The following is a 26,443-nucleotide window of genomic DNA, read 5'->3' as shown; positions in this document are numbered from 1 at the left end:
ATATATATATATAAAATTTTATATAAAAATAAATACAACTGTACACTGTAAATGTAATTTCACTTTTTTTTAAAGTATCCTGTTCACAATGTGGCAATAAGAATAATTGTCTTGATGCCAAAAAAAGAGTCCAACAGTTTTTACTTTCACAAGTGGAGCAGTAGGGCTATCGCCATAGTGTTCTGCTTGATTTTCTGCACAGAAATAGCTTTGTTATAATTCATGCAGGGAATATATACAGATTTTATGGACATTGCAATGTAAGTAGAACATGAAAGGGCAAAAAAAGGGAGAAAAGATGAAAGAAAGAGGAGATAAAAGGGGAGATAACGATTAAAACATCTTCAGTCTGCTTCATCACCTGCAAAGAGATGTAAAAAGAACAGCACAACCAACGAATATAGTATAAGAGAAACAATAAAGCAACACCTTGATACTATCGCTGAAGTATAAGTAGTATTATTTAATATGGCATGTATATTGTGGGATAAGAACGTGGATAAGAATATTAACAAGTAATTTAACTTGTTAAAGTGAGCCTGAAAAGTCACCGCCTATTTATAAACTCTTTGGAGCACAGTTGGTCAAAGCCATTGACGCAAAGTGCCAGAATCTATCAGGGATTGGTCCAGATTCCTGTCAAAACATATCAGTCAAACTGATTGACCAATCAGAATTGATATGTGAGTCTTCGTCCCGCCCCTTTGCTCGCTGACGCAGAGGGTCATGTGTTGTTTGTGCTGTGGCCCGTAGAGATGTGTACAGGAGTAGAAGAGAACGGATTGCTAACCGAGCTAGCTGGATCCTCCCGGTTACAGAAGCAAAGCTGAGCGCGGTCATGTTTCACACGGTGGGATTTATTTCGTGATAAAAGCCCACGGTGGACTGGATCCGTCGCCGCTAGGAGAAAGGGGGACTATTTTTCTTCGGGCGGAGTAACAAAGCCGGTGTGTGTGTGTGTGTTGGAGGGGGGATTGCAAATCTGAGCCGTACGAGTCACCGTTAGCTGGCCTAGCCGGACTCGGGAGCTTCGTCTCCCAAAACAAGAATGGGGTCTGAGTCGACTCGGATTAGCCTGCTACTAAAGTGACCTTTGATTGTGTTCCCCCGATGGCTAACTTAACGAATTACCAGGAGGGAAAGGCGGCCGTGCTGCTGGTGGAGGCTCAGCAGAGGGACGTTGGGGCCGCCAACACTAACGGTTTAGTCGGGGAACCCCCTTACCCGTTAATCAATATAGCAGGAGGAGGTTCTCGTTTTCTGCAACATTTACCTCCCTCCAACCACCTCCACCACCACCAAAACATCAGCACCGACTCGCCAAAGGATCAACATCAGCATCATCACTACCAGCTGGCTCCACAGCAGCATCTTTCCGAGTCCCCGGGAAGAAAAGCCTCCCCCTCCTCTATCAGCCAGGTACACACCGCCGAGGACCCCGCCGCTAGCAGCAGCACCAGCAGCAGCGGCCATGTCTACGCCGCGGTGACCGTCACCAACAGCTCGGAAGCCGTAGACGACATCCGAAAGTGCGGCTATTTGAGAAAGCAGAAGCACGGACACAAGCGCTTCTTCGTGCTGCGGGCCGCCAGCCACCTGGGGCCGAGTCGTCTGGAGTACTACGACAGCGAGAAGAAGTTCAGGAGCAGCCTGCGCACCGCGGCGGCGGCGGCGGCGGCCGCCAGCGGGGGAGTGGTGGCCGCTTCTCCCCCGAAGAGGGTTATTTACCTCTACCAGTGCTTCACGGTGAACAAGAGGGCGGACTCTAAAAACAAGCACCTCATCGCCCTGTACACTAAGGACGAATATTTTGCTATAGTGGCTGAAAACGAGGCGGAGCAGGAGGACTGGTACGTGGCCATCAGTGAGTTGATGAGCGAGGGGAAGAGGGGCCACCTGGACTCGGATGACTTGGATGATGGATATGGGACAGTCAGCCCTGGGACTGTGTTTAAAGAGGTTTGGCAGGTTAACGTAAAGCCCAAAGGACTGGGTCAAACTAAAAACCTCACTGGTGTTTACCGCCTATGCCTGTCTACTAAAACCATTCACCTCGTTAAGCTGAACTCTGAAACCCCCTGCGTTAACCTCCAGCTGATGAACATCAGGCGCTGCGGACACTCGGAGAGCTTCTTCTTCATAGAGGTCGGCCGCTCCTCCTCCATCGGGCCTGGGGAAATATGGATGCAGGTGGATGATTCGGTGGTGGCCCAGAACATGCACGAGACCATCCTGGAAACCATGAAAGCCCTGAAGGCTTTTGCAGAGTTCAGGCCGAGGAGCAAGAGCCAGTCGTCGGGCTCCAACCCCATGTCGTTCATCACAACCCGACGCCACCTGGGTAACCTGCCTCCGAGTCAGACAGGGCTGCAGCGGCGCTCCAGGACGGAGTCTGTGGTCGGCACGCCGCCCTCGAGTAAAAGTTCCGGGGCGAGCGGCTACCGCTTCCGGACTTCCAGCGAAGGCGAGGGGACGATGAATCGGCCGTTCCGCTCCGCCACGGGGAGCCTGGTCCACCTCAACGCCGCCCGTGGTCCTCACGGTCGCCAGGATGGCGGCGGGAGCGGAGGCAGCTGGAGCGGCGTGGCCACGGGGAATGCCGGCACTAGCACCAACAGCAACCGCTACGTCCGGGCTATCCCGTCCACCTGTCACGCCCGCTCGGCGTCGCTTCCCGTCTCCCACTTCCCCTCAACCACCAGCCCGGTCAGCGTCTCCTCCAGCAGTGGCCACGGTTCTGTCTCCGATACCCTCACCCGGCCATCGAGTGCGTCCATATGCGGCTCCCCTTCTGACGGCGGCTTTAACTCCTCGGATGAGTACGGCTCCAGCCCCGGTGACTTCCGGTATTTCCGGGTTCGAAGCAACACGCCCGACTCTTTGGGAAACACCCCGCCAATCAGAGAGGAGAACTGCCTTAATGATTACATGGCCATGGGCTGGAACCGGGAGGTGTTTGGCACCAGTGTTAGTTCTGGAAACAACAGCGGATGCGAGACGCCACGTGAAGAAAGCACCTTAACTACAGAGGATGAGCGTTATTCTTCCTCGTCCCTGAGAAGGAGGACGCACTCTTTCTCCAGAGCCGCTGCCGGCACCACCGGAGCTTCTGGCATTGCCACCTATCAGAAAATGACCCAGACCAACCTCTCACTGGATGAGGGGTCAGATGTAGTGTTGCCGTTCGGGAGCGGGCTGCTCCGCGGCGGGCCGTCCTCCTCCTCTTCCTCGCTCCGCTCTGACTACAGTTCCTGCTCCGAGCACAGCCAACAGAGCCGCCCCTCCACGCTTTCTAGGACGGAAGCCGGAGCCGAACGCCCTCCGCTCTCGTCCTCCTCTTCTGCCAAGGAAGATGGCGGCTATATGCCCATGATGTGTGGCGTGGCTGCGTCGCCGCGGGACACTCCACCTGACTACATGCCTATGCAACCCTCCTCTTATTCCTATCAGATCTCCAACTCTCCCCAGTTCCACAGCCCAGCTTTAGGGACGCGTTCCAACCACAACCACCCGCAGCTCCAATCCCAATCTTCCACAGACTCTCATGGTTACATGATGATGCTCCCAGGAGGCGGCGGTACATCTCCTTCCTCTCTGCAGGCCTCCCCTAGTAGTTCTGCCGGCGTCGGGGGAACCAGCAGCATAGCTGAGAAACCCGAAAATGGAGAATATATGGACATGTCCTACAGCGGCGGTGGTTGCAAGCTCCCAAGTGAAGACACCACTGTGTATTACACGCCAGGGACACCTGAGGGGGCTCTCAAGTCTTACAGCCCGTATTTCTCCCTGCCGCGCTCTTATAAGGCTCCTAGCAGAGAGAGGGGGGAGAAAGAAGATGGGGAATATGTACCGATGAGTTCTCCTGCCAAACCAGTATATTCGGCATTTGCAAACGCTTCAGGACCAGAAAAAAGAATAGGAGGCGGGGGTAGCACCTCCACTCCCTCCCACCCGCCTCCCCCCTACGGTGCTCACCATACAACTGCAGCAATGGCCGACCGACGGGTCACCAGGCCCACCCGCCTTCCGTTGGGTAGGAGGAGTTTCCATGGTCCGCTGCGGGTCAGCGAGCCCTCCACGGCGCCCGCTGGTGTACCTAGCTCGGTCTCGGCGCCCGGCCTCCCCCATGGGGGGCACTCAAGTCCCGGAGAATATATCAATATAGAGTTGGGTGAACACTTCCCTCACCAGCAGCAGCCCCCGCCCTATCCGCTGTCAGCTCAAGACGCCGCCCCCTCTCTGTTACCCGGCGAAGCTCGGTGCTCCCCTCCCCAGGCCCAGGACTACATGAGCGTCGAGGTTGGGACAGACCAGCACGATGCCGCTGGGTGTAAGAACCAGTCGCCCAGACCCAGCCTGGTAGCTCCTTGGAACCCGCCCAGCTACATCCGACCTCTGGTTAGCAACTCTGGGGTCACCGGTTCAGGGGGTCACTGGAGGTCAGTCGGAGACGATTACACAGAGATGTCGTTTAACCTCAGCAGAGGTGAGAGGACTCAAAGCCCCACAGCAATGCTGCAGCACCTCTGCATCATAGAGGGATGCTACGGTCATCCCGCCTCTGCCTCCTCATCCTCCTCCCCTCCTCATCCTCCATTAACCCAGCAGCCGGAGCCAAAGGTGGTGCGAGCAGACCCCCAAGGCAGGAGGAGACACAGCTCGGAGACGTTCTCCTCCAGCTCCTCCAATTCCACCCCCTCATCCTCAGCCACGCATCCCTCTCTGTCTCACCTCTCAGCCCCCAACACTAACGGATCCCACCCGCCGGAAGAACAGACGTCCAGATGGGCCAGCTCGGCATCCTTCGACAGCGCATGGATGTCTGTGGACAACGGCGCCGATCCGTCGGCTCACCAAGCCCAGCCGAGAAACACGGAAGCGGACCTCCCTGCATCGGCCTCCTCAGGGTCCAGCGCCGGTAGAATGTGCAGGAACATGTCTGCCGGCTACCAGAACGGCCTCAACTACATCGCCTTGGAGCTGAGGGACGACGGGGGAGCGACGGCGCCGGGGGCCAGTAGCAGCAGCGGGGGCGTGGCGGCGGCGGCGCCAGCGGGGATGGTACCTCTGCCCGAGAACGGAGCCTACGCCAGCATAGACTTCACCAAATCGGATGGAGTCACCACGACAACCAAGGGTGAGTTTGACTCTTTGTCTCTGCCATCACTGTAATCACCCACAGTTTGGAGTTTCCTTTTTAGTTTTTTTATAGGACGTACAAATACAGTGAGTAAAAAGAAAAAAATGGCTGTAGTTCCAAAATAACTGTGCTATTTTTAGCCGGTTTACATCAATTTGCAGATCTTCAAAGTGCATGTTCTATTCTGACTCAAGTGTGTGAGATCTTGTTTTTATGGCACTTGAAGCAGCCAGCTGTTGTCTTTGAAGGCTTCTGTCTGGGGAGCTGAGGTCTAGTCTGTAGCAACAGCGTTACAAGAAGTGCGGTTCATCTTTTAGGCCCTTTTTTATTTTATTTTTGTGCTGTGTGCCAACAGACTGGTAGACGGCTTATTTTCTGAATGAACCAAAGTTTATCTTGGGTCGGCTGTGGACTGAGTGGCCCTTTAAAAAAGGCCCTAGCTGGCGGCGTCTCTCTGTTCCTGTCCGTTCACATGTTGCTGTTTTGGTTTGTGTCAGCATGTATGCAGAGTTTACTGGTGTGTGTTGTCGGTTTGGTGTTTTTAAAGCCTTTTGCCTGCTTTAAAAGAAACTTTAGGTTGTTTAAAACGTTTACTTGAAGCAATAGTGGTGGTGTTTTCAATGCGTTTCATTTGTTTTCCTAGTTTTCTACTAGGAAATCTAAGATAAAAAATATTGTTTATGAGTCTGCTGCATGAGTTGACATTTAGTGTAGAGGATGGAGCTGCACAGATTTAGTTCAGTTTTTTAGATAACAAATATGTAAATATAAATATGTTTTAGGTTCCTTGATGGAGATTGGATCTGATTTAAACATTTATATCCTTTGATTTTAAATAATCTTAAAAACATGAATTCATTCACTTTCTTTTGGGGTTTTTTGAGAAGGAAATGTAGAAATAAAAACAAACTGCATCAGACAGGGCTAGCTCTTAATGCATTTATGGACTGAAAATAGTGGATGCGTATAATGATTAGTAAAACTATCTGATTGCTAATGAAAGAATTGCATTGGATGATGAACTGGTATATCTTTACTTTTCTTTTGCAATTTCGATTAAGTTGACCTTCATGTTATGTTACAGTTTGATTAGCTTAAACTGAGATGAAACGTCGATTTAAAGCTCAAAATGAGCAGAATGTTACTGGATAGCAGTTGCATTTGTGTTTTCTTGATTTGCTGTTTTTATATGGTATATAAATGCGTTTTTTACAGGTTTACAGTCTGTATAAAAAGTATTTTGGTGTGCAAAGAGTGAGGCAGTGGCATCCTCCTCCCACCTGTTCATGTTAACTGCTGCTTAGCTTGTTAAAAACAAGGTTGCAACATTTTTACCTTTTATAAAACAACACTGGGCTCATTGCCTGTGATGATAGCCCAGCAATTTACTGCTGCTAGTAAATTTAGTGGTAATTAAGGTTTGTTTATGAAGGTGACAATGAATGTTACAGCATTGCAGTTAAAACAATTAAGAGGAATATTTTAGTTTCATTTCTTTATTTATTCTGTTTAAATATTGTGAAAACTTTGAATATGTAATCGTCATCTTACCTAATTTTTATTTTTTCAGGTCTAAATATAGAAAAGGTCCTCCTTCATTAATGAAAATAATTAGGTTTTTTCCACATTATTTTCTGTCCAAAGTCTGGTTTGACCTCCTACGATAACCCGTTCATGTCGTCAGAAACTAGTTGTGCCATTTTGCTTTAGAAGAAAGTCTACAAATTGATTGAAGTCTGAAATTGACTAACTTTTGATCTAGTTTTTTTTTATAACATCATTAAAAAGATGACTGACTGTATTTATAATAAAACAAACATTTTAAATGCTGTTTTATTGCCTTTATCTAAAGGAATTAAGCAACAGTTAGTAATATTACCCTCAAAATAAACTTGATATCCAGAATTGCTTTCATAAACACGTCTTTTTTCATAAGTTTTTTAGATTAATATATCTAAAAAACTTAGATTAATATATATAATATATCGATTACAGGCTTCTGCCAGCTGAACAGCTGGCAACGCAACTCTGATCACTTTCTTTGGTATTTTGTTTAACTTATTTAGTACTTTGTTTGTTCAGTTTTACTGGATTTCAACAGTTGTTTCCCAAAGAGCAATGTTTGCAATGCTTTAAAAGATGCCGTGTTCATGTCCAGAAGACGTCTCGCTTTATTAGGACTTTTAATCATCTCAGCGTTTTGTATCTTACAATATAAAAAAGCTGTAACCAGCTTTTAATGTCTTGTTTTTGGTTGTCTATCTGGAAGAGTCCTTTCTTTTCTTGGATTTAGTCATAGGAACATATGTTGCATACCTGAAGCGGGAGTCGGGTGCACGCTCATATGACCCGTGGTGTAGAAACAAGAAACATCCTTGTGTTTCGTGTGTAAATCACTCACTCCTGTTTGTCAGCACGTCTGTTTGCAGCCGCAGTAATTATTGAGGCCCCCTAATTGGACGACTTCAGTCATAACACACTCATCTGTAGAGCTTTTATTTTCTAACCTGGTGTGAACCCAACACTTTATGAATAATCACTTTCTGCTATTGATATCATGCATGTTTTCTATATGCAGTGTATTACAGAAGTGTTTTTACTTGAACATTGTTGTTATGTAAAAGTAGTCTTGTTTTTATAAGGTTTTCATGAGAAGGTTTAAAATTTTAAAACAGAGAAAATAGAAATTTGAATTTCCATCAGATGATGCAAAGGGGCTGTAATAAACAGGAAGCAGAGGTAGCAAACTGGGACGTTGTACGGATTGTTAATGGAGCAAGGTTTCAATTAATCTAATACCATCGCACTAGTTGTACATAGCTTATCATGTTGACTTTTATTTGCGATGTTGGAAATCATCTAGAGACAACACAAGAGAAGTACGAAGTACTGATCAGCCATGAGCTAAATGTTCTCCACGTCAGAGCTTATTTAAAACGTAATTACCGTATTTTCTGGACTAAAGGCTGCTACTTTTTTCACAAGCTTTGAACCATGCGGCTAATGAGAAGGTGCTGCTTTCCTGTGGATTTTTCCTACCCATCAGAGGGGAAAGTCAAAGCTTGAAATGAAAGAATGAGGGGCTAATTTTCATTTAGCTCAACATGCTAGCAGCAGGCGTGACAGAGAACAAATGTCCTGAATTCGCACATTTTGACATTTATTTAACCCCATTAATGCTGCTAAATCAATGAAGGGATTAGGTTAAACTCCTGCAGAGCTGAAATAAAGAGCCGACAAAGCCCCATCTTTCAGTAGAAGCTCTTACTGCTGCGAGCTAGCATGCTTCTTCGTCCCTACTCCAGGGGCGATATGTAGAGCTCCCCCTACAGGTGCGGTGGGAGACAGTTCAATAGATATCAGCAGCTTATAGCCCATTGCAGCTTGTATGTGTACATTTCCAGGTTTTTTCAAAAACTTTAGTGGCCAAGCCTTATTTTGAGGCGCACTCCATAGTCTGGAAAATACGGTACTTTTTTGTTGAAGAAGTCAAAAGCTATCTTAAACATAGTTCCAAATGAAGAAGTTTCCATCAACTTTTCTAATACGATGCCTCAAAATACATACAAGACAACAATGGAAACACATCTAGCGACACAAAGCTATTTATCTGCCAGCTTTTTTAGGTTTTTTTCTTCTTAAACAGCTAAAGCTCAGTCAGATGGAGAGGATCTGTGAACATCAGTTTTTAGTTTTGCAAGAGTTTAAATAAAATTAGATTCTGTACTCATTCTTAAAATTTTAACCGACTGAAAAGCTTTATTATAACCGTTTTATTGATCTTTCTCTGCTTGTATCTTTATTGCTTTTTGTACCCCTCCTTCTGTCTGTTGAACCCCAGTCGGCCTCAGCAGATGGCCGCTCACACTGAGCCTGGTTCTGCTGGAGGTTTCTTCCTGTTAAAAGGGAGTTTTTCCTCTCCACTGTCGCTACAAGCATGCTTAGTGTGAGGGATTGCATTCAAGTCAATAAGTCGAGGCAATCAACTGGTTGTCCTTAGATAGAAAACTCTGAATCAGTTTGACTGGATGATCTGATGATCTGTAAAGTGCCCTGAGATGACATGTGTTGTGAATTGGCGCTATAGAAATAAGCTGAATTGAATTGTTTTTTTTCAAAAGTTTTATGAAGCCTAACCTCACAGACTGTTTAAATATCTAATCTTTTTTTTAAAATATAAATGCAGACCAATTAGTTGATCCATGCTTGTTGGTTTCTGTAGGATCTTTTCACTTCCCGCTCATGAAGTATGGAGTCTGATGTGTGTACAGGCTGTTCCCCGCATCCAGGTCGATTTGCGTTTGTTTGCACGGAGTCAAGGCAGGCAGCCTTTTGATGTGGCGTCGTAATTACAGCTGCGGCGTGTTAAGACACACAGCGGCGCTGAGAGGAAACGCATCATCATCATTCAGGAATGCACTTCCTCTCAGTGGCAGAGCCGAACTCATTGAGACACACCTGGATTCTTGACCTAGAGGAGACTGGGAGGGAGGTGAAGGCTGGTTGTTTTTTTTTTTTTTTTGTTTCTTCTATCCAGCTGGCAGAAGCTTTCTTCCTCAGTTTGGGAAATGTTGCTTGGAATGTATTAAAAAGGCACACATTTTCTGCTTTTATTTCATTTGAGGTTTAGCAACTAAAGCTGATGGCAATACTTAAAAAATAATTCAGGCTTAACTGTTGCAGTGGTTTAGAAAAGAAGTGATCACTTTGCATTTATTGTGCCTAATAACTTTTGCTAGAGTAATGATATATGAGTGCAAATTTGAATTATTATTGTGTTAGTTAGCAGGTTGTTATCTTTAACAACATCGTTAGCAATAGTACTCAGGTAGGTGTTTAAGTTAAAGCCTCTCCACCAGCCTTAACTATTGCTATGAGGGAAGATGGATCCGGTGTGGGTACCAGATCTGCTTGGGGCCCTGCCCCTTCTTATGACGTAAGAACAATGTAAGTAATAATAAGTAATATGGCAACTCAACTCGGAAAAACTGTAATGCACCCGTTTCTTAAGGATCAAATTTCTTTTGGACTCACAACTTTTAATTACCTATATTTGCTATTATTTACATTTTATGCAATCTAAAGTAGACCACGCCACCCACCCCGCAACCGTCGTCACACACCTAAAAAAAAATCCTGTCTATGGATCCGATGGTCGCAGACCTCATGCGGAAGTGCGCAGACAGAAAGCGGCTGTGATTGGTCCTTTGTATGCCTTTCCGGTTGTCTGTGTGGTTGTGCTTCTCGATTTGGTGCCTTAGCACGCCATTTTTTAAAACTGAGGACCAACTACAATGGACAACTACGGCAAAAGGTTAATCGATCTTTTTGCCAACTCCATTAAAAGAACCTGTTTCTCTTTGATGTCTAGCAACTCTAGATCCATCTCTGTGACTGTGATATCTTGCAGACGCGCCATTGTCGTTTTGGAGGATAAACACTCTTGCTAGCGCCGCCAAAGTTCTTGCGAGTTCTCGAATAGGCTCCCCCTAGCGCATTGGTGGAAAACTGCTGTGCATCCCTAGAAATTCCAGGCCGATGATGCAGAAGCATACCAGCAAAACTGGTTCACGACCAGACCCAAGCAACATTTGATGTGTGCGGTTGCAGAGGTATAATCTGCCCTTAATACAGACTGAGCTCTGCCATTTAACAAGGTGACAAAGTCTATTTTATTTTTATTCTTTTTATTAAGATCTGATAGAATAAAGAGAAGAAAAAAATAGAACGTCTTAATAAATGATCTTCGTAGAGATTTTAGAGAAATAAAACAACAGTTATTAGAAAACGAACGTTGCTGTTAACACAGTTAAAAGTAGCAAAGCTTAATATGGCTAACTGACCTTAGCTACTGAACACAGCTAGCCACAGCGCTACCCAGCTCCCCCACTTTATATCATGGTCTAACAGTTGTTCGCTACAAAAAAATTTTTTCAGTTGTTTTATCGATCAGGTAAAACTTCATCGATCATTAGACACGCTAACCCTACAGATGCTCCTGACTCTGCACACCGAAGCTGCATGATGTTATTACCGTTGTCTGGGCAACCACTATGTTTACATCATGTGGCATCGATCAGCCAATCATGTAGCGTAACGTCACCGGCATGTGCAGGACCCGAGCAGATCTGGTACTTACACCGGCTTCCATGTTTCTGATGCAAACATTTGAGTCTACTAGCTTATATTTATACTAATACAAAATAATCACATTAGCTTTTGATTGTTCTTCTTTACATTTACCAAAAATAGTGCTGGACAGCAGTCCTCACCTAAAGAACCCAAACCCATCAGCTGCCTGGATTGTTTGAGCCTATTCTCTTTTTTTTTTTAACTTAAAATTTAACATGTTCACAGGGTTATGATGGAGTCGTTCTGTGATTTAATGTTGTGTTAACCCGAAGATAGAAAAAGTTCTCAGATATAAGTGAGGCTTTAGGTAACCATGTGTTGCCAAAGGAGATATTAATATGCATCCATTGACACTGATCAGTGGAGGTAAAAATCCAATGTCAGTCTTTAACTTCAAAATTATATTTAGATCAGGGTGTCTGCAACCTGTGGCTGTGGAACCACAGCCTCTATATCTTGCTTTTAATAGCAGCTAATAACGATATTAAGAATAAACTAATGTACTATCATAACAAATGCCGGTCTTGGCTTTTTTATAAAGAATATTTGAATAGATATTGATAACAGGGTGACATTAAATGAATAAGAAATATGTTTTAGAGCTATTATCATATTTTCTTTTACATAATTTTAAAAGCTAAACACACAAATATACTTTTGGTTTAAAATGGGAACAGCTTTCCTATGGGAGATGTTTAATTAAAATAACAGGTTGTGTTTTATTTAAAAGATCATTTTAAGGCATTTTAAGGCTCTAATCGACTTTAACTTTGCTGGACTCAGCTAAATGGGTCTTTGTATTTGAAAGGTAACAGACTCCTGGTCTAGACTGATAATCACAGGAGAGAAGCCTCCACCAGTGGGGAAACTAACTGATCAGAGTGAGAGCCCCCCTCACCCCAACCTGCTGAGGGTACGAAAGGTTAAAGTGTAGTGGTGTCGGTGATTTCAAGGGGAAACCTTCTCCAACCCACTGTCCTTTTCCGTGGTGGCCCAGGAGAAACGCCTGTGAGGTGGTAAAAGGGCGTGAGACGTGCTTATCACACCGGGGAAGCCAGCAGGGGAGTAAGATGTGCCAGATGATGGTACAAGGCTGCCCTTTTCCTCCCTCGTTCCCACCTCCACGGCAAGGCCCTTCTATATTTACGGCTCTATTTCGAGACTGGCATAAATTTATGGGCCGGTCTGAAACATGTGCTGCTGGTAACAGGACCCCCCCCACCCCATCCCTCCTCACACCCCCTGCACTTTTAGTGGCGTGTGTGTTGCAGGCAGCAGTTTCTACCTCCTAAATAGCCTGATATGCTAGCAGACAGATGTTATAGTTATTAACCAAGACGCCTTGCACATCAAAAAAATTCTGATTTGAAGAATTTTAACTGCCTAAACTTTTTCTTTTACTTTTCAGCAACTTTTTTTTTTCTTTTTTAATGGGCAATCCACACTTGGAAGAACGGAAATCTAGAAACCAGACAATGCTGGCGTGTATCTGGTTTAAAAAAGGCGTGTTGGGTCTAGCAGGATTCCCATTGGTCGCCAAATTCCTGAAGTATTAGGGAATTTTTAAGGTATTCCTCCATAGTTTAGAATGTCAGCCATGGGTGGTTCTCTATGAACATCTAGTAAATCTTCAAAAGCTGCCTAAACAAATATCAGCTACTGCTTCCCATGCCAAAACACTCAGTGTTGTTTTTGCAGCCTCTCCAAATGTAAGGCATTGCTGCTATTCCATGAAATGTTTTTAGCATTTAGACAGTTTTTTTTTGGATGAATAGGAGTCGAATAATTGCTCTAGAACAGAAGCTCTACAGTGTATCCTTTTGATTGCTTGATTTCTAAATTTTAGTCCATATAAAACTCAATAACTCATTTTTTCACCCTCCATTTTATTGACTGGAAGCTAACGTATTACAGAAGTTTTAGTTTTCTTTTAGTCTGTTGGGAAAACAAGGAGCTAACCTGAGTTTACTTTATCTGGAAAACTTATCGCAGCTATGTCTCCTATTTTATAGAAATTTATTTTTTTTTTAACTCCTGTTCCTTATCCATGGACAGCTCCATCACAGTATTTCAGGTTAATGCTGAGGTCTCTTTTTTTGCAGCCCATTAGTAAATTTTTTCAGTTATTTTAGGGTAATTCTTCTGTTGATGACTTAGTTTCTACTAGGGCTGAATCAATGCATCAGATTAATCAATTATTGAGGTAATCATCAACTAATTTACTAATTAATTAATCGTTAACTGGAGTGTAGAGACTCTAAAACGTGTAAAAAAAAATATATAAACATTTTGCATTTAAGATAAAAAAATTAAAAAAAAGTTTTCATCCTTTATTATGCTGTATCCACAACTCCTCCAGTGGAAAAGTTTTAGTTTCACCTTGTTTAATTTGGTACAAATCCTCTGGCTGTCCGATTATTAATCGAAAAAATACTCAACAGATTAATCGATTTGCTAAATTGTTAGATGCAGCCATAGTTTCTACCAAGCTCCTGTAAGTTTAACAATTGTGTCCAAAGTTCATGTCATCAAGCCCACATGATGAGCTCGCCACCGCTTTGCTTCACACTTGCTGTGTGTTTTGCAGCGTCTGGCTTTGCAGCAGGCCAGCTGGGACGTCCACTCAGGGGAAGATTGGCAACTCTGAAGTTTTCCACTCGTCATTTGTACAACGACTGTATTCAAATAAACCTTATTTGATTAAAGCGCAGCACCAGTTCGCTCTGATTAGTCTTGATGTCTCTCCACATGTGTTCAATTTGAACGCCGTCCTGCTGGAGGCTACCTTAACTCCTATTCTGATAGTGCTGGTCACACTTCAGCCCAGCTACTTCAGCTTTGTAAATGGATCTAAAATCCAGTTTGACATCTGTTTTCATTTGTCTTATTTCTTCCTTTATCGCTGAGGCTTTTCTTGAAGCTTCTAAAACTCTGTGAAGGAAACTTACTTTCCTCTTAAACCCACTACAATGACAAAGCAGAATTTCAGCGGACCACCTTTGGACTTGCGAGAACGTGACGCTTGAGGGCTTTCTTCAAATCTCAGCATGTGCGCTAATGTGTATTTAGGGAGTTTTGCCTCCTGGATTCCTTCCTGTTTTCTGTCATTCTCCAGCTTTGGCAAACTCTACATTCGTCAATTTGAGGGGATCAGCTTTAAAGGCTTAGATGTGGAAGTGATTGAGAATGTTTAATCACCGTAAAATGCTTTACTGGTGCTTATTCTTAACATTTTAACACCAAAGCTTTCTGTAATGGTGTCTAATTGGGGTATTATTTTCAGGCCTGCATTCGTAATGGAGCATTTTTTGCTGTTGAATTACCATTAAAAGCCTGTTTTTTTTTTTTTTTTTAGCAGCTGAAGTTTCCTTCTATTAAGTGTAATGTGACTCATGCTTCTTTTAAAGACTTGTTTAGATGTTTATTCACTCATAAACTAAGTAGTATATCTATTGATTTCAAACCTTCTAAAGTTTGCTTTGGTGAATTCACTAAAGCAGTTTTCCTCATAAATGTAAAACAGATGGAAAATATGTATTATTAAAGAAAAAAAAGGAAGGTACAAAGTTGTATTACCACTTATAAACTTGTACCATAATGAGGAAACTATATTGTTCTTTAAACACGGTGTTTTTGTTTGATTTATCTTACAAACCACCCGGTGCCCAAATATGGAGAGCCATTACATTCAACATAAAATAAATACATGAATATTGCTATTGATGAGTTTTTAATATATATTTCATTAAACAAATAAATATCCACATGAATTAGAAAATGGGTTAAAATAACGTATCTTAATTTTATTGTATCTCAGAATTTTTTATTTATTGGAAGATTTTTTTAATTATGCACTTTATTTTATTGTGTATGTATTTCCAAAGTAACTGAATACATAAAGTAGCTTCACAAAACCAGTGTCACAAAATAACGCTTCATTATGAAAAAAATAAATTATAAAACAAGTAAATGGCATAATTAATCAATCTGATACTATATATATATATATATATATATATATATATATATATATATATATATATATATATATATACATTAATAGTATTTTTTGAATAAAGGGTTTGTTTTAATTCACCTTATCCCAAGTTAACCCAACCAGAACTTTCCATCTCTAAATGCAACCATTCTTTAGTTTATTTATTACTTTTTGGGTCTTTTTCTAGTTACAGGATGCATCTCTCACCTTTTCCTTAAAAACCCTTTGGTTATAATATCACTCATGTTAAACTATTTGATGTTGAGCCAGCTTAGAAAACATCCCCAAACCATCAGCTTTCTAGCTCCACACTTCTCAGGGTTGTATCAGCTGCTTCTTTCTCTGTTTTCTACCAAGGAGTTCCTCTGTTCTGGTGTCCAAAAGATACAGTTTTACCCCCATCCCTTTAAAGAGAATTTCTCTAGAAGTTCTGGGAATTTTCTACATTCTCACTTCCAAATAATTGCCTTCATATTTCCCTCAGAGGGAAAAATGTTTCTTCTTTTTGACCCTATAAAAGTTGAACTCCTGCTGCCTCGTTCTGCACAGATGTTCATTTTTCTATCTAAACTTACTTTAGGCACCATGAGGAAATGTGAGGATTGCTTTAAAGCTTCTTTATCACCCTGTAGTCTGCTTTCTGAGTAAACCAGCCCGGATGGCCATACCTGGGCATGTTGGCGGATGTTTTAGTCTGTTTTACTTGAAGGTCACTTTGTTTAGGGCCTTTTTTTATTACCTCTCCAGACTAAACTGCTGCTGTCTTGCTTCTGTAGACCTCACACAGGTTTTTTTTATCTTGTTTATTTTAACCTCAACAGTAAGGGGCTCATTGAACTAAACATGTGAAGGTAAACCAGAAAAGCCCTTCAAAATGCTGAATAAAGCTGTTCTAACCACCTGATACCTGCTTAATGCCAAACAGAAACATTTCTTTATTACATTTTATAGAACATTTTGAAACTTTTTTTTTTCTTGTGACCTGAATGCTGTATGTCAAATAGAATGCTGTAATGCTGAATAAGAACCTCATATGGCCACAGCATATGAGCTGTTTCTAGGCTTCGTTCACAGAAAAATATTATAAAAAAGAAAAGAACAGAAATCCAGCGCAGCAGATCAAATCTATCATCCCTATTCTGGTCTTGAAAGACCATCACTTCAGCTGTAACGCCAACCCATGTCAGCTAAACGCATTACCCTGGCCCGTGGCTCACTCCCATGATGCCTTTTGTCCGTCCCGTCTGAGCGAATGGGTTTTTAGGGACATGGCGGGTAAGCGGCGGTGGGTCAGTGAGTGCAAAGGGGCTGGGACAGACAGACAAAGAGAGGGAGAGAGAGGCGGGTGGTGGGCCTGAACCACCTGTATGTGTTGCAACAACACCAGCCGCCCCTGGCTAATGCAGGTGTTTGGTGAACAGTGTTTTTCTAACCCAATTCTGTGGCAAGTGTGGGAGTGTATCCACATTTGAGCGAGGTCAGCTCGGGTCGGCCTGGCCTCTGTCCTGAAAAGCAGTGTTTTGATCAACGTCCACGTCTGGACTGCAGAGAAGAAAAAAAAACACGGACCTCAGACGTTCTCTCAGCCTCTCTCTGCCTGCCCCGCTCCCACCCACGTTCGCTGTCAGCTTCGTTTTCATTGTCCCAACAATAATTAAGAGCTGTTTAGCTAAAGCTTATTTGCTGTGTAAATATATAAAGATTCAAACGTTTAAAAAAAAAAGCGGATGACAGATAAGAGCATAACTCCACTGCTTGTCTCAAACAGATTATAACCTCTTCTCAGACGCTGCAGCCTACAGTGAGCTAAAAGCTTTATTTTTTCTTTATAATTCACCTTAAAATGATCGTTTGAAGTATGAAAACAAAGAGTCATTTTGGGACATGTAAACCAAACACCAAATAGCATTGATTTTTTTTTTGTTTATTTTAAAGAAATGCACCAATTTCCCATCTTCCGTTTATAAACCATTGACATTAGGTGCAGATGTAACATGCAGGGTGTGTTAGAGAAGAGTCATTGTATCAACACTTTAACACTAGGATGATCATTTTGCTTAAAGATTAAGATCAATTATTTTTTCCATTAATTGATTAATAATTGAATAGCAAAAGGCTCCTTAAACATTTTTTTTAAGAGAGTAAACTAAAACTTTTCTAATTTAGGAGATAGAGCATATTGAGGGATACTTTTTTTCTCTCTTAGTCTTTCAAGCTGGGCACCGTTTCACTCACAACACCTGTCCCATCAATGACGAGTCCAAATCAGAAATACTTTAATGAACCCAGGGCGAAATTACTTTTGTTACATTACTCTATATGTAATAGAGTGACTATAAGTTTGATATAACACAATTTCATACAACATATATAATTGGGAGGTCCCCGTTCCATCTCGCCATCCATTTGGGGGTCCTTGACCTGGAAAACATTGAAGACCCCTGTTGTAGAGTATATACACTCCAGTTAACTATTAATAATTTCTAAATTAGCTTCTGATTATTCTAATTATCGACTAATCCGATTGTTTCAGCGCTTTTTGTCACAATGACAATGATTAGAGTTACCAGCATATGTTAGCTTTGCTAGCATTTATACGTTTTCAAAGAATTCATACCCTTAACTTAGGTCTGCACAATAAATAAATATCAATATTTATGGAATTGTAATTTTACTTAATAACAGTGGTGTCTGATTTGCTGAAATCTGATACAGACTGCAGTCTTGTTACTTTTTTTAAACAATCATTTCTAAAATGTTCGATTTTAGGAGTTTAACAAACTTTGTAAGGTTCAGAAGTTTGTACTGGATTGTTGGTCATTTTACTGAGGCTTTTATATCGTTTATGTCGATATCTGAATTTGATCATTTTGACCAAAATGAAGAAATATATAGTGATATGAGTTTTGGCCTTATTATCCTAAATGTAAGATTCCCAGGAGAATGTTTCCAAATATTCAATGTTCCAAGGTGAAAAGGTAGAATGTTTGGCCTTCCTGTTATCTGCTGAAAGTCTGGCTCTCCCTTCCTCTTTCACAATACTGATTAATGGATTTGAAAGCATTTAAATCAGACTTCATTAAATTACGGCGTTATATGGGATTGATTAAACAAAGCGTAGAGATATGAAATGTCTTTATTGTCTCCATTTGTGTTTATGCCATAAACAACTAGATAATAAACAAAGGGAAAAAAGTACATAAATGACTGAATAATTTAAAAAAGTTTAAAATTTAGCTGACTTGGTGGAAAAGTGTTAAAACAGGGTTTTAATTCAGACTCTTTATTCTAAGTGGGAGTTGGAAGAAAATACGTTACTGTTAGCTCTTCTTATAGTCCCTATTTTAACATGATAATTCAATTCTATTGATATATTTTAATATTAGCATGAGAAACTCAAACGTTCAACTTAAGTGACTAGATTTAAATATATTTTATAAACAACTAGCAATTAGTCATTAAGTCCTTTAACAAATCACATTAAAAAAAGAGAATTTTGAAATGCCATCTAGAAAAACACAGCAAATGCCTTAATGCCTGCTGTTCAGGAGTAGAACCAGTTAGTTTAGCACACAAACTCCAGACCACCGAGGTCAGTTAAGAAGACATCGGCTGATGCATCGATCAAATATTTTTTATGGCCAACGTTAAAGCGTTTGCCTATCTCTTCATTTGCTATCCATCTCTGTTTGATTATTTATTTAATTTACAATTGTTTTCCTGTTTAGATCTGAAACTCGTTCAACATTTATCATTACGACGTTTTTTTAGCCTGAAAATGGAGAAAGATAATAATCTTCACAAATCAGCTGGACGTATCTATGATCTGTCGATCTCTATTGTCAAGGCTAAAGCCAGGTGATATAAAAAATGTTATTACGGTATCCCTTCAACAAGCGCTTTGAGTAATGATCACTGTCCTTACTCAGATTAAGTCTAGGTTCTAAGATGAGATCTGTTTCCAAAAGAACTAAAGTAAAGAACAAATGAAGTCACCAGTAAATTAATATTAGCAGAGATTTATACTTAGAAGCTATTCTAAACTGAACGAGGAAGTATTTAGGGTTTAAAAGCTTAAACCTTTGTGTTTTGGCAGAGTCCGAGGTCAGTATTTGGCAGGACTCATCTTTTTGCTATTACCTCCTCTGGGTGTTTGCCTACTACTTTCCAGTTCGTGATGCTTTCCAGTACCTTTCGGACTTCGGTTAAACCCTCGTTGTTTATAGTGTGTGCCCCCCACTCCTCCTCCTCCTCCTCTCTGCCATGGCTCTCCTGTCCTGCCATTCCATGCCCCCCTCCATCATGGCTGACAAACAGAGGAGCAGCATTCCAGTAGTGCCCCCCTGTCAAAGCTTCTGCATTGTGTCGGTGTGCTCACATTGTTGTATCAGACAAAGCGCTGCTCTCAGGGGAATAACGCAGCTGGACGGCAGCCATGGAGCAGGTCATCCAGGGCCTCCAGGCCGACCTGACAGCCAGGGCCCGGCCTTGGTAGCAGTGCAGGAAACAAACTTGAACCTCTTGGCCTGTGTGTGTCTACTGGCAGCAAACAGAAGCCAAAGTCTGCCACCTACACTTGCCTTCATTCCTGTGTTTCTCTGCTAACCTCGCAGTCACTGAACTCTCTTAATTTCTTCTCTTAAGTAAAAAATTTTCTAAAATTATATTTTAATGTAAGCAAAAAATGTTTTTTGTGTGGTTGGATTAAATTAGCACCTGCTTCTTATTTTAACCCAATTAATTATCAATATATTTATTTTGTTAATCTGCCAAAATAGTGAGACCAAGTTTTTATTCTTTAGGATTTTAGGAAAGTTTTATTCATAAAAATCCACTAATCCACTAATAGAAATAACATTACATCACAATGTTTTTGTTTTTTTTCCAATTTAAATGCTTACGTTTTTAGTTCTCATTCCCAGATGAACTTGAACTTGTTCCCCAACAAACACAGTAACTGGATTATACTAGATTTATGGTGTTTATAATTTTTTGCTTAAACTGGAATATATATTACATTGAGAATGAGTATATACTTTTGAGTTAGGAGAAAGATGACATGTACGGCTGTAAGCCTTCTACTCCAAACGAAGTTTCTGCTGTCCTGTTGTTCTCTTCCACAACATCTTCTCCCCTCTTTCCTCCTCTAAATAAAAAATGTATGATGGAGGAGAATCATCCACGACCTCCGACACTAAACTCTCCTCCTCTTGCATGTTTCCGCTGTCCATAGCGTTCCTTGACAGTGTCGTTTCTAAGTCACCAATTTAGTGCTACTTGGTCCCAATGGAATTTTCCCATTGGGAACCTACTAGCACTAAGTTGCTAACTGGTTAGCAAAATGCTTCTGACAAACCGGCCACAATCAAATTTGCTTGCGAACTTTCCGCAACATAAATCCCGCCCCTTGATAAACGACCAATCGCATTCACTTTATTCACTCGTGTAACGGTTGGAACAGCTGCTTCCCTACGAATTTAATTCATAAGCATCAGTCTTCTGATGAGCTTTTCCACTGTTGATACCCCTGCTACCTTTTAGTTAAATTTGATTATCTAAAAGAATGTACATGTAATTTAGGTTCAGGATGAATATTAACACTTGAAGTTATTTTACATTTTACAGGTACTTTTGAATTTATTTAAGCTGAATTTAGTTTTTTTTAATAACCTTCTGTCTTGTCAATGTTGACATTTCTCCTACATTATACAGTATACATTTTAGGATGATAAAGATGTTTTTATAGTTTTATTTATATAAAAAAATTGTGATTTTTATTTCGTTTGCTTTTGTTCCAAAAATAAATAGTCCAAAAATAAAACAGTCGATGACCCAACCCCCAAAAAAAAAACCTTTTACTGCGTTAAAAAGAAGAAAACTATCAATACAATACTAAAGGGATATTCTTAAGATTAGTAATGACAAACATAGTAGAAAGTGAATTGTTTAGATATTAAATGTAATATGTAATGACATAAATAAATAAAACTATTTATTTGGGGAAAAAAATAAATTTTCTTCCATAGTTCCACAGCTCCATGCCACACTTTTCAGATTTGTATTTGTAGAACAAAGGAAAGGATTTCAACCTTTTCCCACTATTTAAAAATGACACGCTGCTGTATGTTGGTCTGCCTCATAAAATGTAAATTAACAATTCAAGATGCTGGTTTAATGGTTTTATCATGACTTTTTCTCTTTTTTGTTTCTGTTTTCACAGACTGAGCGACAGAGGTCCACCATGTGCCTCCTCCTCCTCCTCCTGCTCCTCATCATCTCTTATATTGGGGGACACTTGACTCTGCCTTTGACCTTTGCCACCCCCAACCCCCCCTCCAACAGTGACCTTCGACCTTCAGTCACACTAAGAAGCTGCTTTCATCTGGTCGCAGACGACATGACAAACCTAAAAAAAATGCTTGCGGGTTTTATTATTTTTTTCATTGTTAAATGTTTTTGTGTTTTATATGCACATCCTGTCCTGTTAATCATCCTCTTCAACAATAGATGCTGCCAGCGTTTGCTGCCCCGCCCCCTTTAGTTCAACACTATTATTCACCAGGCAGTGGTCAGTGAACTTTAACTGAGGTGTGTAAACACAAGCACAGGTAGTTTGTTTTTTTTTTCTCTCCTTATGCGGTATTATTTAAAAAAAGGGAAATTTTGAGCTAAAAGCAAAGGCATTATGGTACAAACTTGGAAGCTTGAAATATCCTTCTGTCGTTCACCATTTAAATTTGTTTTACCCTATGCATAATCCATCATCCAGATTATTTAAATTAGTTTTTTTTTGTAAGAACACCTTTTATAGATTTTTATTTTATTTTTATTTTTTTTAACTCTTGTTCGGTACAAAACTTATTTCTGGGTCCATTTTAGCTTCTCCCTCAGAGTGCGCGCTCGTTTCCCAGGTACAACATGGCTCCTTAAAACCTGCTGCAATACTGCGCCAGTATCTGTTTGTCCCTATAGTGGGAAAACAAACATTACAGTATTTATTTTGTAAGCTATACGTTATTTATTTGTTTAAACAGGTACAGACGGTCCGCTACATTTCACACTTCCACACTAAAGGTACTCAGCAGAGCGGGAAAATCAAAGCCACTAGCTAGTTTTTTGAAACTTTTGTCTTTTGTAGTGGAAGGTTAAGATCACCTGGAAAAATTAGCTAAAATATGTTTCATACTATATAAAAAAAATGTAATTCTACAGAAAATGAATAGCAAAAGTCAAACTAGGTAACATAAACAACACTTTGATCAGTTAGACTGCAATATTAGCCTCCTGGATGCTAAAGCTAACAGCTAGCTTGGGCGGAGTCGACGTCAAAAACCAGCTGTCTTACATTCTCTCTCTTTTTTTTTTTTTTTTTTTTTTGAACACTCTTTTGGAAATCCTCTTAAACATTCATTACGATTCAGTTTCATTAATGTTTAAATAGATGCTTCAAATTATTTGTAGTAACATGAAGTTGGAGGCTCTGCACCACCAAAAACCTTCCTGAGTGAAACCCCGAATCAATGACACAGGAGAAAAGGAAATACTACAAATTATATTTAGGTGATTGCCTCCTAGCTGCTATTTAGTAATTTTGAGATTGGAGTCGATTTACGTTGTGAGAAGTCGCTTTGGCTACTGCAGCAGTTAAACTGCTAACTGGTTATAATTTTTCAACAAGCAGTTGCTTCATAAATCATAAGGATCCCTTTAAAAGATGGCAACATTTTCAGGCTTTTATCGACCAGATAAATGGTATTTAATTATCCATCGATAGATATCACATTATGATGACATCACTGACTATTTTATATGTTTAAGGACAAGATTTTGGTTTCTCAATTTGCCTTTAAAGGGGAAATAAGATGGCCATCTATCAGAAGATCATAAAGGAATGTGAAATTAAGATTATCCTTAAAACAAAAATCTATTCTTTGCTTTTTATTTTTGCTTCCTACTACGTTGACCATTTTGAACTATGTTGAGCCTTTCCAGAAACATCCCTTCCCATCAAAGAGATGTTGTTTTTACTTCAAAGATCGATTTAAAGATCCAGATCTGCCCACAGTATAAATAATGTCTCCATTAAGCCTGATATTTTGCAAAGATTAGATTTTCTGCCATATTTCCAACTCCTGTTAACACCTGAATCTTTTTGGGGATGAAACCTGATTTTTTTTTTTCTCAAAAAGCCTTTCAGGATTACTTTATGACATAATTATAAATAAGATTTTCCCTCTACAGATGCCCACTCGGGCTTTCTGTGCTATAACCACCACAGCTGAGTGGTTTATAGGTGTCTGACTTTTTCAGTTAAACAAAAACTAAACAAAAGGTGAACTGATGTTATAGAGAACTGGAGCTTCAGTTATTTTTAGCATCGCTTTGCTTTCAAATTGATTTAGAAGTGGAAATCAAGAGTGATTTAGATGGGCTCTCACTTAAAACCTTTAACATAGAGGATCAGAGTGAAAACATCAGAAATGATTCATTCTTAAATATTGACCTAAAATGAAAATTGATTTTCTTTAATATAGTTGATGTCTATATATACTGAGATTAAAAAGCTTTTCTGGTGGTTACGCGTTATTTCCCCGCTCTGCTGCTTGTTGGTTTATCATTTTATTAGATCTTTGGTTCAGTTTTACCTCATGGTCCTCAGAACAGTTCATTTAGAAGTCTGGCCAACGGCTGGCGCTTGCAGCTGGATGCACAGGCGTAAGACGCGGCGGAGTGACGAGAGCCACTCGTCCTCACGGGCTCTTGATTTCGGTCGGTCAGGATTTTTCACACGTCGATGTTCGTCAGAGGCCGGGCATGACGTCAAAGAGAGGGTTCCAGTAACCCGAGCTGCACGCCCAGGTGCAACAGGCGGCTTGCCGCCTCCCTCTTAAATCAGTGTTCAGCATTTCTGATCCAGCTTTTTTTTCTTTTATATGCGCTTAAGTTCCTTTATTTTATATTTAACTATTTTTATTTTCCCATTTTTAATTTTTTTTTATTATTATTTTTGCACAGCCAGAGGATGACTTTGAACTCATGGCTTCATCAGAGCTGAGCTGGGAGGGATGACTGTTAGGAAGGCTGGTGTGTTCTTCATCAAACGAGTGGCAACATCTCCCCCATCAATATATCTCCTGTTTTTAAGTTCCAGTGTTAACAAAACCATGTGGGAAACAGCTTTTAAGAGGTGAATTTGTCATGTAAGGGGGGGGTTAACTGACTGTTTCATTGTATGTGGAGGTAAAGGGGGTGAATAACCTCCAAAAAGTGCTGTTGAATAGTTTTAAGCCTGTGCCGTGTCTTACGTGTATATTTTCAAACATTTATTTTTTTTTTTTCATTCGCCCCTTGATTTACCTCCTTTTGATTGAACAAAGATTTAATCCCAAGAGCGCATATAGGCCGTAGCGGCCAGATATAAATGGGTTATTGTTTTTCTTTTTTGTTTTTTTTTTTTATGTTTGCAGACAAATTTCTTCTGTACTTATGCTACAGCGATGTTTTGCGTTTGGGTTTTGATGCTTGTGGCAGGAGAAAAAAAAATGGTAGTGTTTAGAGTTTTGTTGGGATTTTTGGACAGATCCCTGTTAATTTATTCAGAAATGTCCATGTTGGAATGCCTTCTTGTTGGACTTCTCCCCAACCCCATTGCAGTTTCACTCATATCTCTCAATTTACAGAAAAGGTTAGTTTATTTTTTGGGCAACAATGCAACCTCAAATGTCCTCTATGTTTTTAAATGGGTACGAAAATGAGGAGACTTGATTCCCTTACAGAAGTGAAATAAGGTGATGCATTATTATTATTATTATTGTTGTTATTATGCAAACTTTAGTTTGATTCTTCTCAATTTTTTTGATTTCTTTCCTACTCTAGTTTACAGACAGTAAAAAAAACACTTATTTTTTTCGGAAAACAGAACAATAAAGTTGTTTTTTTCTCTTTAATTACTTAGGCATTTTGCAGTTATTTGTATAAAAAAACAACCTGCCTAATGTTTATTTTTTGTAACTATAATCCAGTTTATTTGCTGCTTTGTAGTACAGATACGAGTCGGAGGCAAACACGAGGATCAGAAGATGATCGTTGCCCCGTCTGTTTTTGTTTTGTTTTTCCCACCTGCCCTTTGAATGCTTTTGATTCTTGCAGTGGGCTTCGGTGGAAGCCGGGGAGAAGAAGTGACTCCCGCCCTGCCCTGCTGCTTGTGTTTCTATTTTTCCGAGTTGAATGCTGTTGTTAATTAGCTTTACAGGAAAGAGAGAGGAGGAAGTGTGTTTCCTTTGTACATTGAGGAAAATAAATATTGAAAACCCTGCTATTTTGCAAGTTCTGTCACTTAGAAACCATGGAGGGGTCTGAAATTGTCACCGTAGGTGCATGTCCACTGTTAGAGACATAATCTAAAAAAAAATATCCAGAAATCAAAATGTAAGATTTTTTAAAACTTATTTGTTTGATACAGCTGCAAATAAGAATTTGAACACTAGAGAAAATAATGTTAATATTTGATACAGTAGCCTTTGTTTGCAATCAAAGAGGTCAAAAGTTTCAATTTCAATTCAGTTTACACAGCACCAAATCACAACACGTCATCTCAAGGCACTTTATAGAGAAAATTCAACCAGATCATACAGTCAGATTGGTTCCAAGTTTTCTACCTAAAGAAAATCAACTGATTCAATCGACTCATTGACTCAAAGGCAATCCCTCAGTTTTCCTGTAGTTTTTTCAGGTTTGTACACACTGTATGAGGGATTTTGGCCCACTCCTCCAGACAGCGACAGAGCTGTCACTGAGAAATAAAAAAGGAGTTTGAGCTCCCTCCAAAAATTCTCTATTGGGTTTATAGACTGGCTAGGCCATGCCAGAACCTTGATATGCTTCTTTCAGAGCCACTGCTTGGTTATTCTGGCTGTGTACTTCTGGTCATTGACATGTTGGAAAACCCAGTCTCCACCCATCTTCAATGCTCTAACTTAGCAATATTATCTAACTTAGGCAGTACATGGTCATCATCTCCTTAATACAGTGCAGTCTCCCTGTCACGTGAAGATAAACACCCCCACATAATGCTACCACCCCCATGCCTCACAATAGGGATGGTGTTCTTGGGATGCTACTCATCGTTCTTCTTCAAACGATCAGTGGAATTATGACCAAAAAGTTCTATTTTG

The 26,443-nt window shown here is 40.8% G+C and overlaps 1 protein-coding gene across 1 annotated transcript; it reads left to right on the top strand.

Annotated features, from left to right (window-relative positions):
- The first annotated feature begins 759 nt into the window (after window positions 1-759).
- LOC107091522 (insulin receptor substrate 2-B-like) lies at window positions 760-25,682 on the top strand. Its single transcript, XM_015385503.1, has 2 exons — window positions 760-5,137; window positions 21,490-25,682. The coding sequence occupies exons 1-2, from the start codon at window positions 1,111-1,113 to the stop codon at window positions 21,492-21,494; spliced, it is 4,032 nt and encodes a 1,343-aa protein (XP_015240989.1). The 5' UTR covers window positions 760-1,110; the 3' UTR covers window positions 21,495-25,682.
- Window positions 25,683-26,443: the final 761 nt, after the last annotated feature.

This window comes from Cyprinodon variegatus, unplaced genomic scaffold, assembly GCF_000732505.1.
Source record: "Cyprinodon variegatus isolate N-32 unplaced genomic scaffold, C_variegatus-1.0 Scaffold341, whole genome shotgun sequence".
Classification (NCBI taxonomy): Eukaryota; Metazoa; Chordata; class Actinopteri; order Cyprinodontiformes; family Cyprinodontidae; genus Cyprinodon; species Cyprinodon variegatus.
This window is presented reverse-complemented; position numbering and strand designations above follow the sequence as displayed.

What these genes read in the sequence shown, in the direction of transcription:
- LOC107091522 (XM_015385503.1), top strand. Translation starts at nt 1,111, where the DNA reads ATGGCTAACTTAACGAATTACCAGGAGGGAAAGGCGGCCGTGCTGCTG.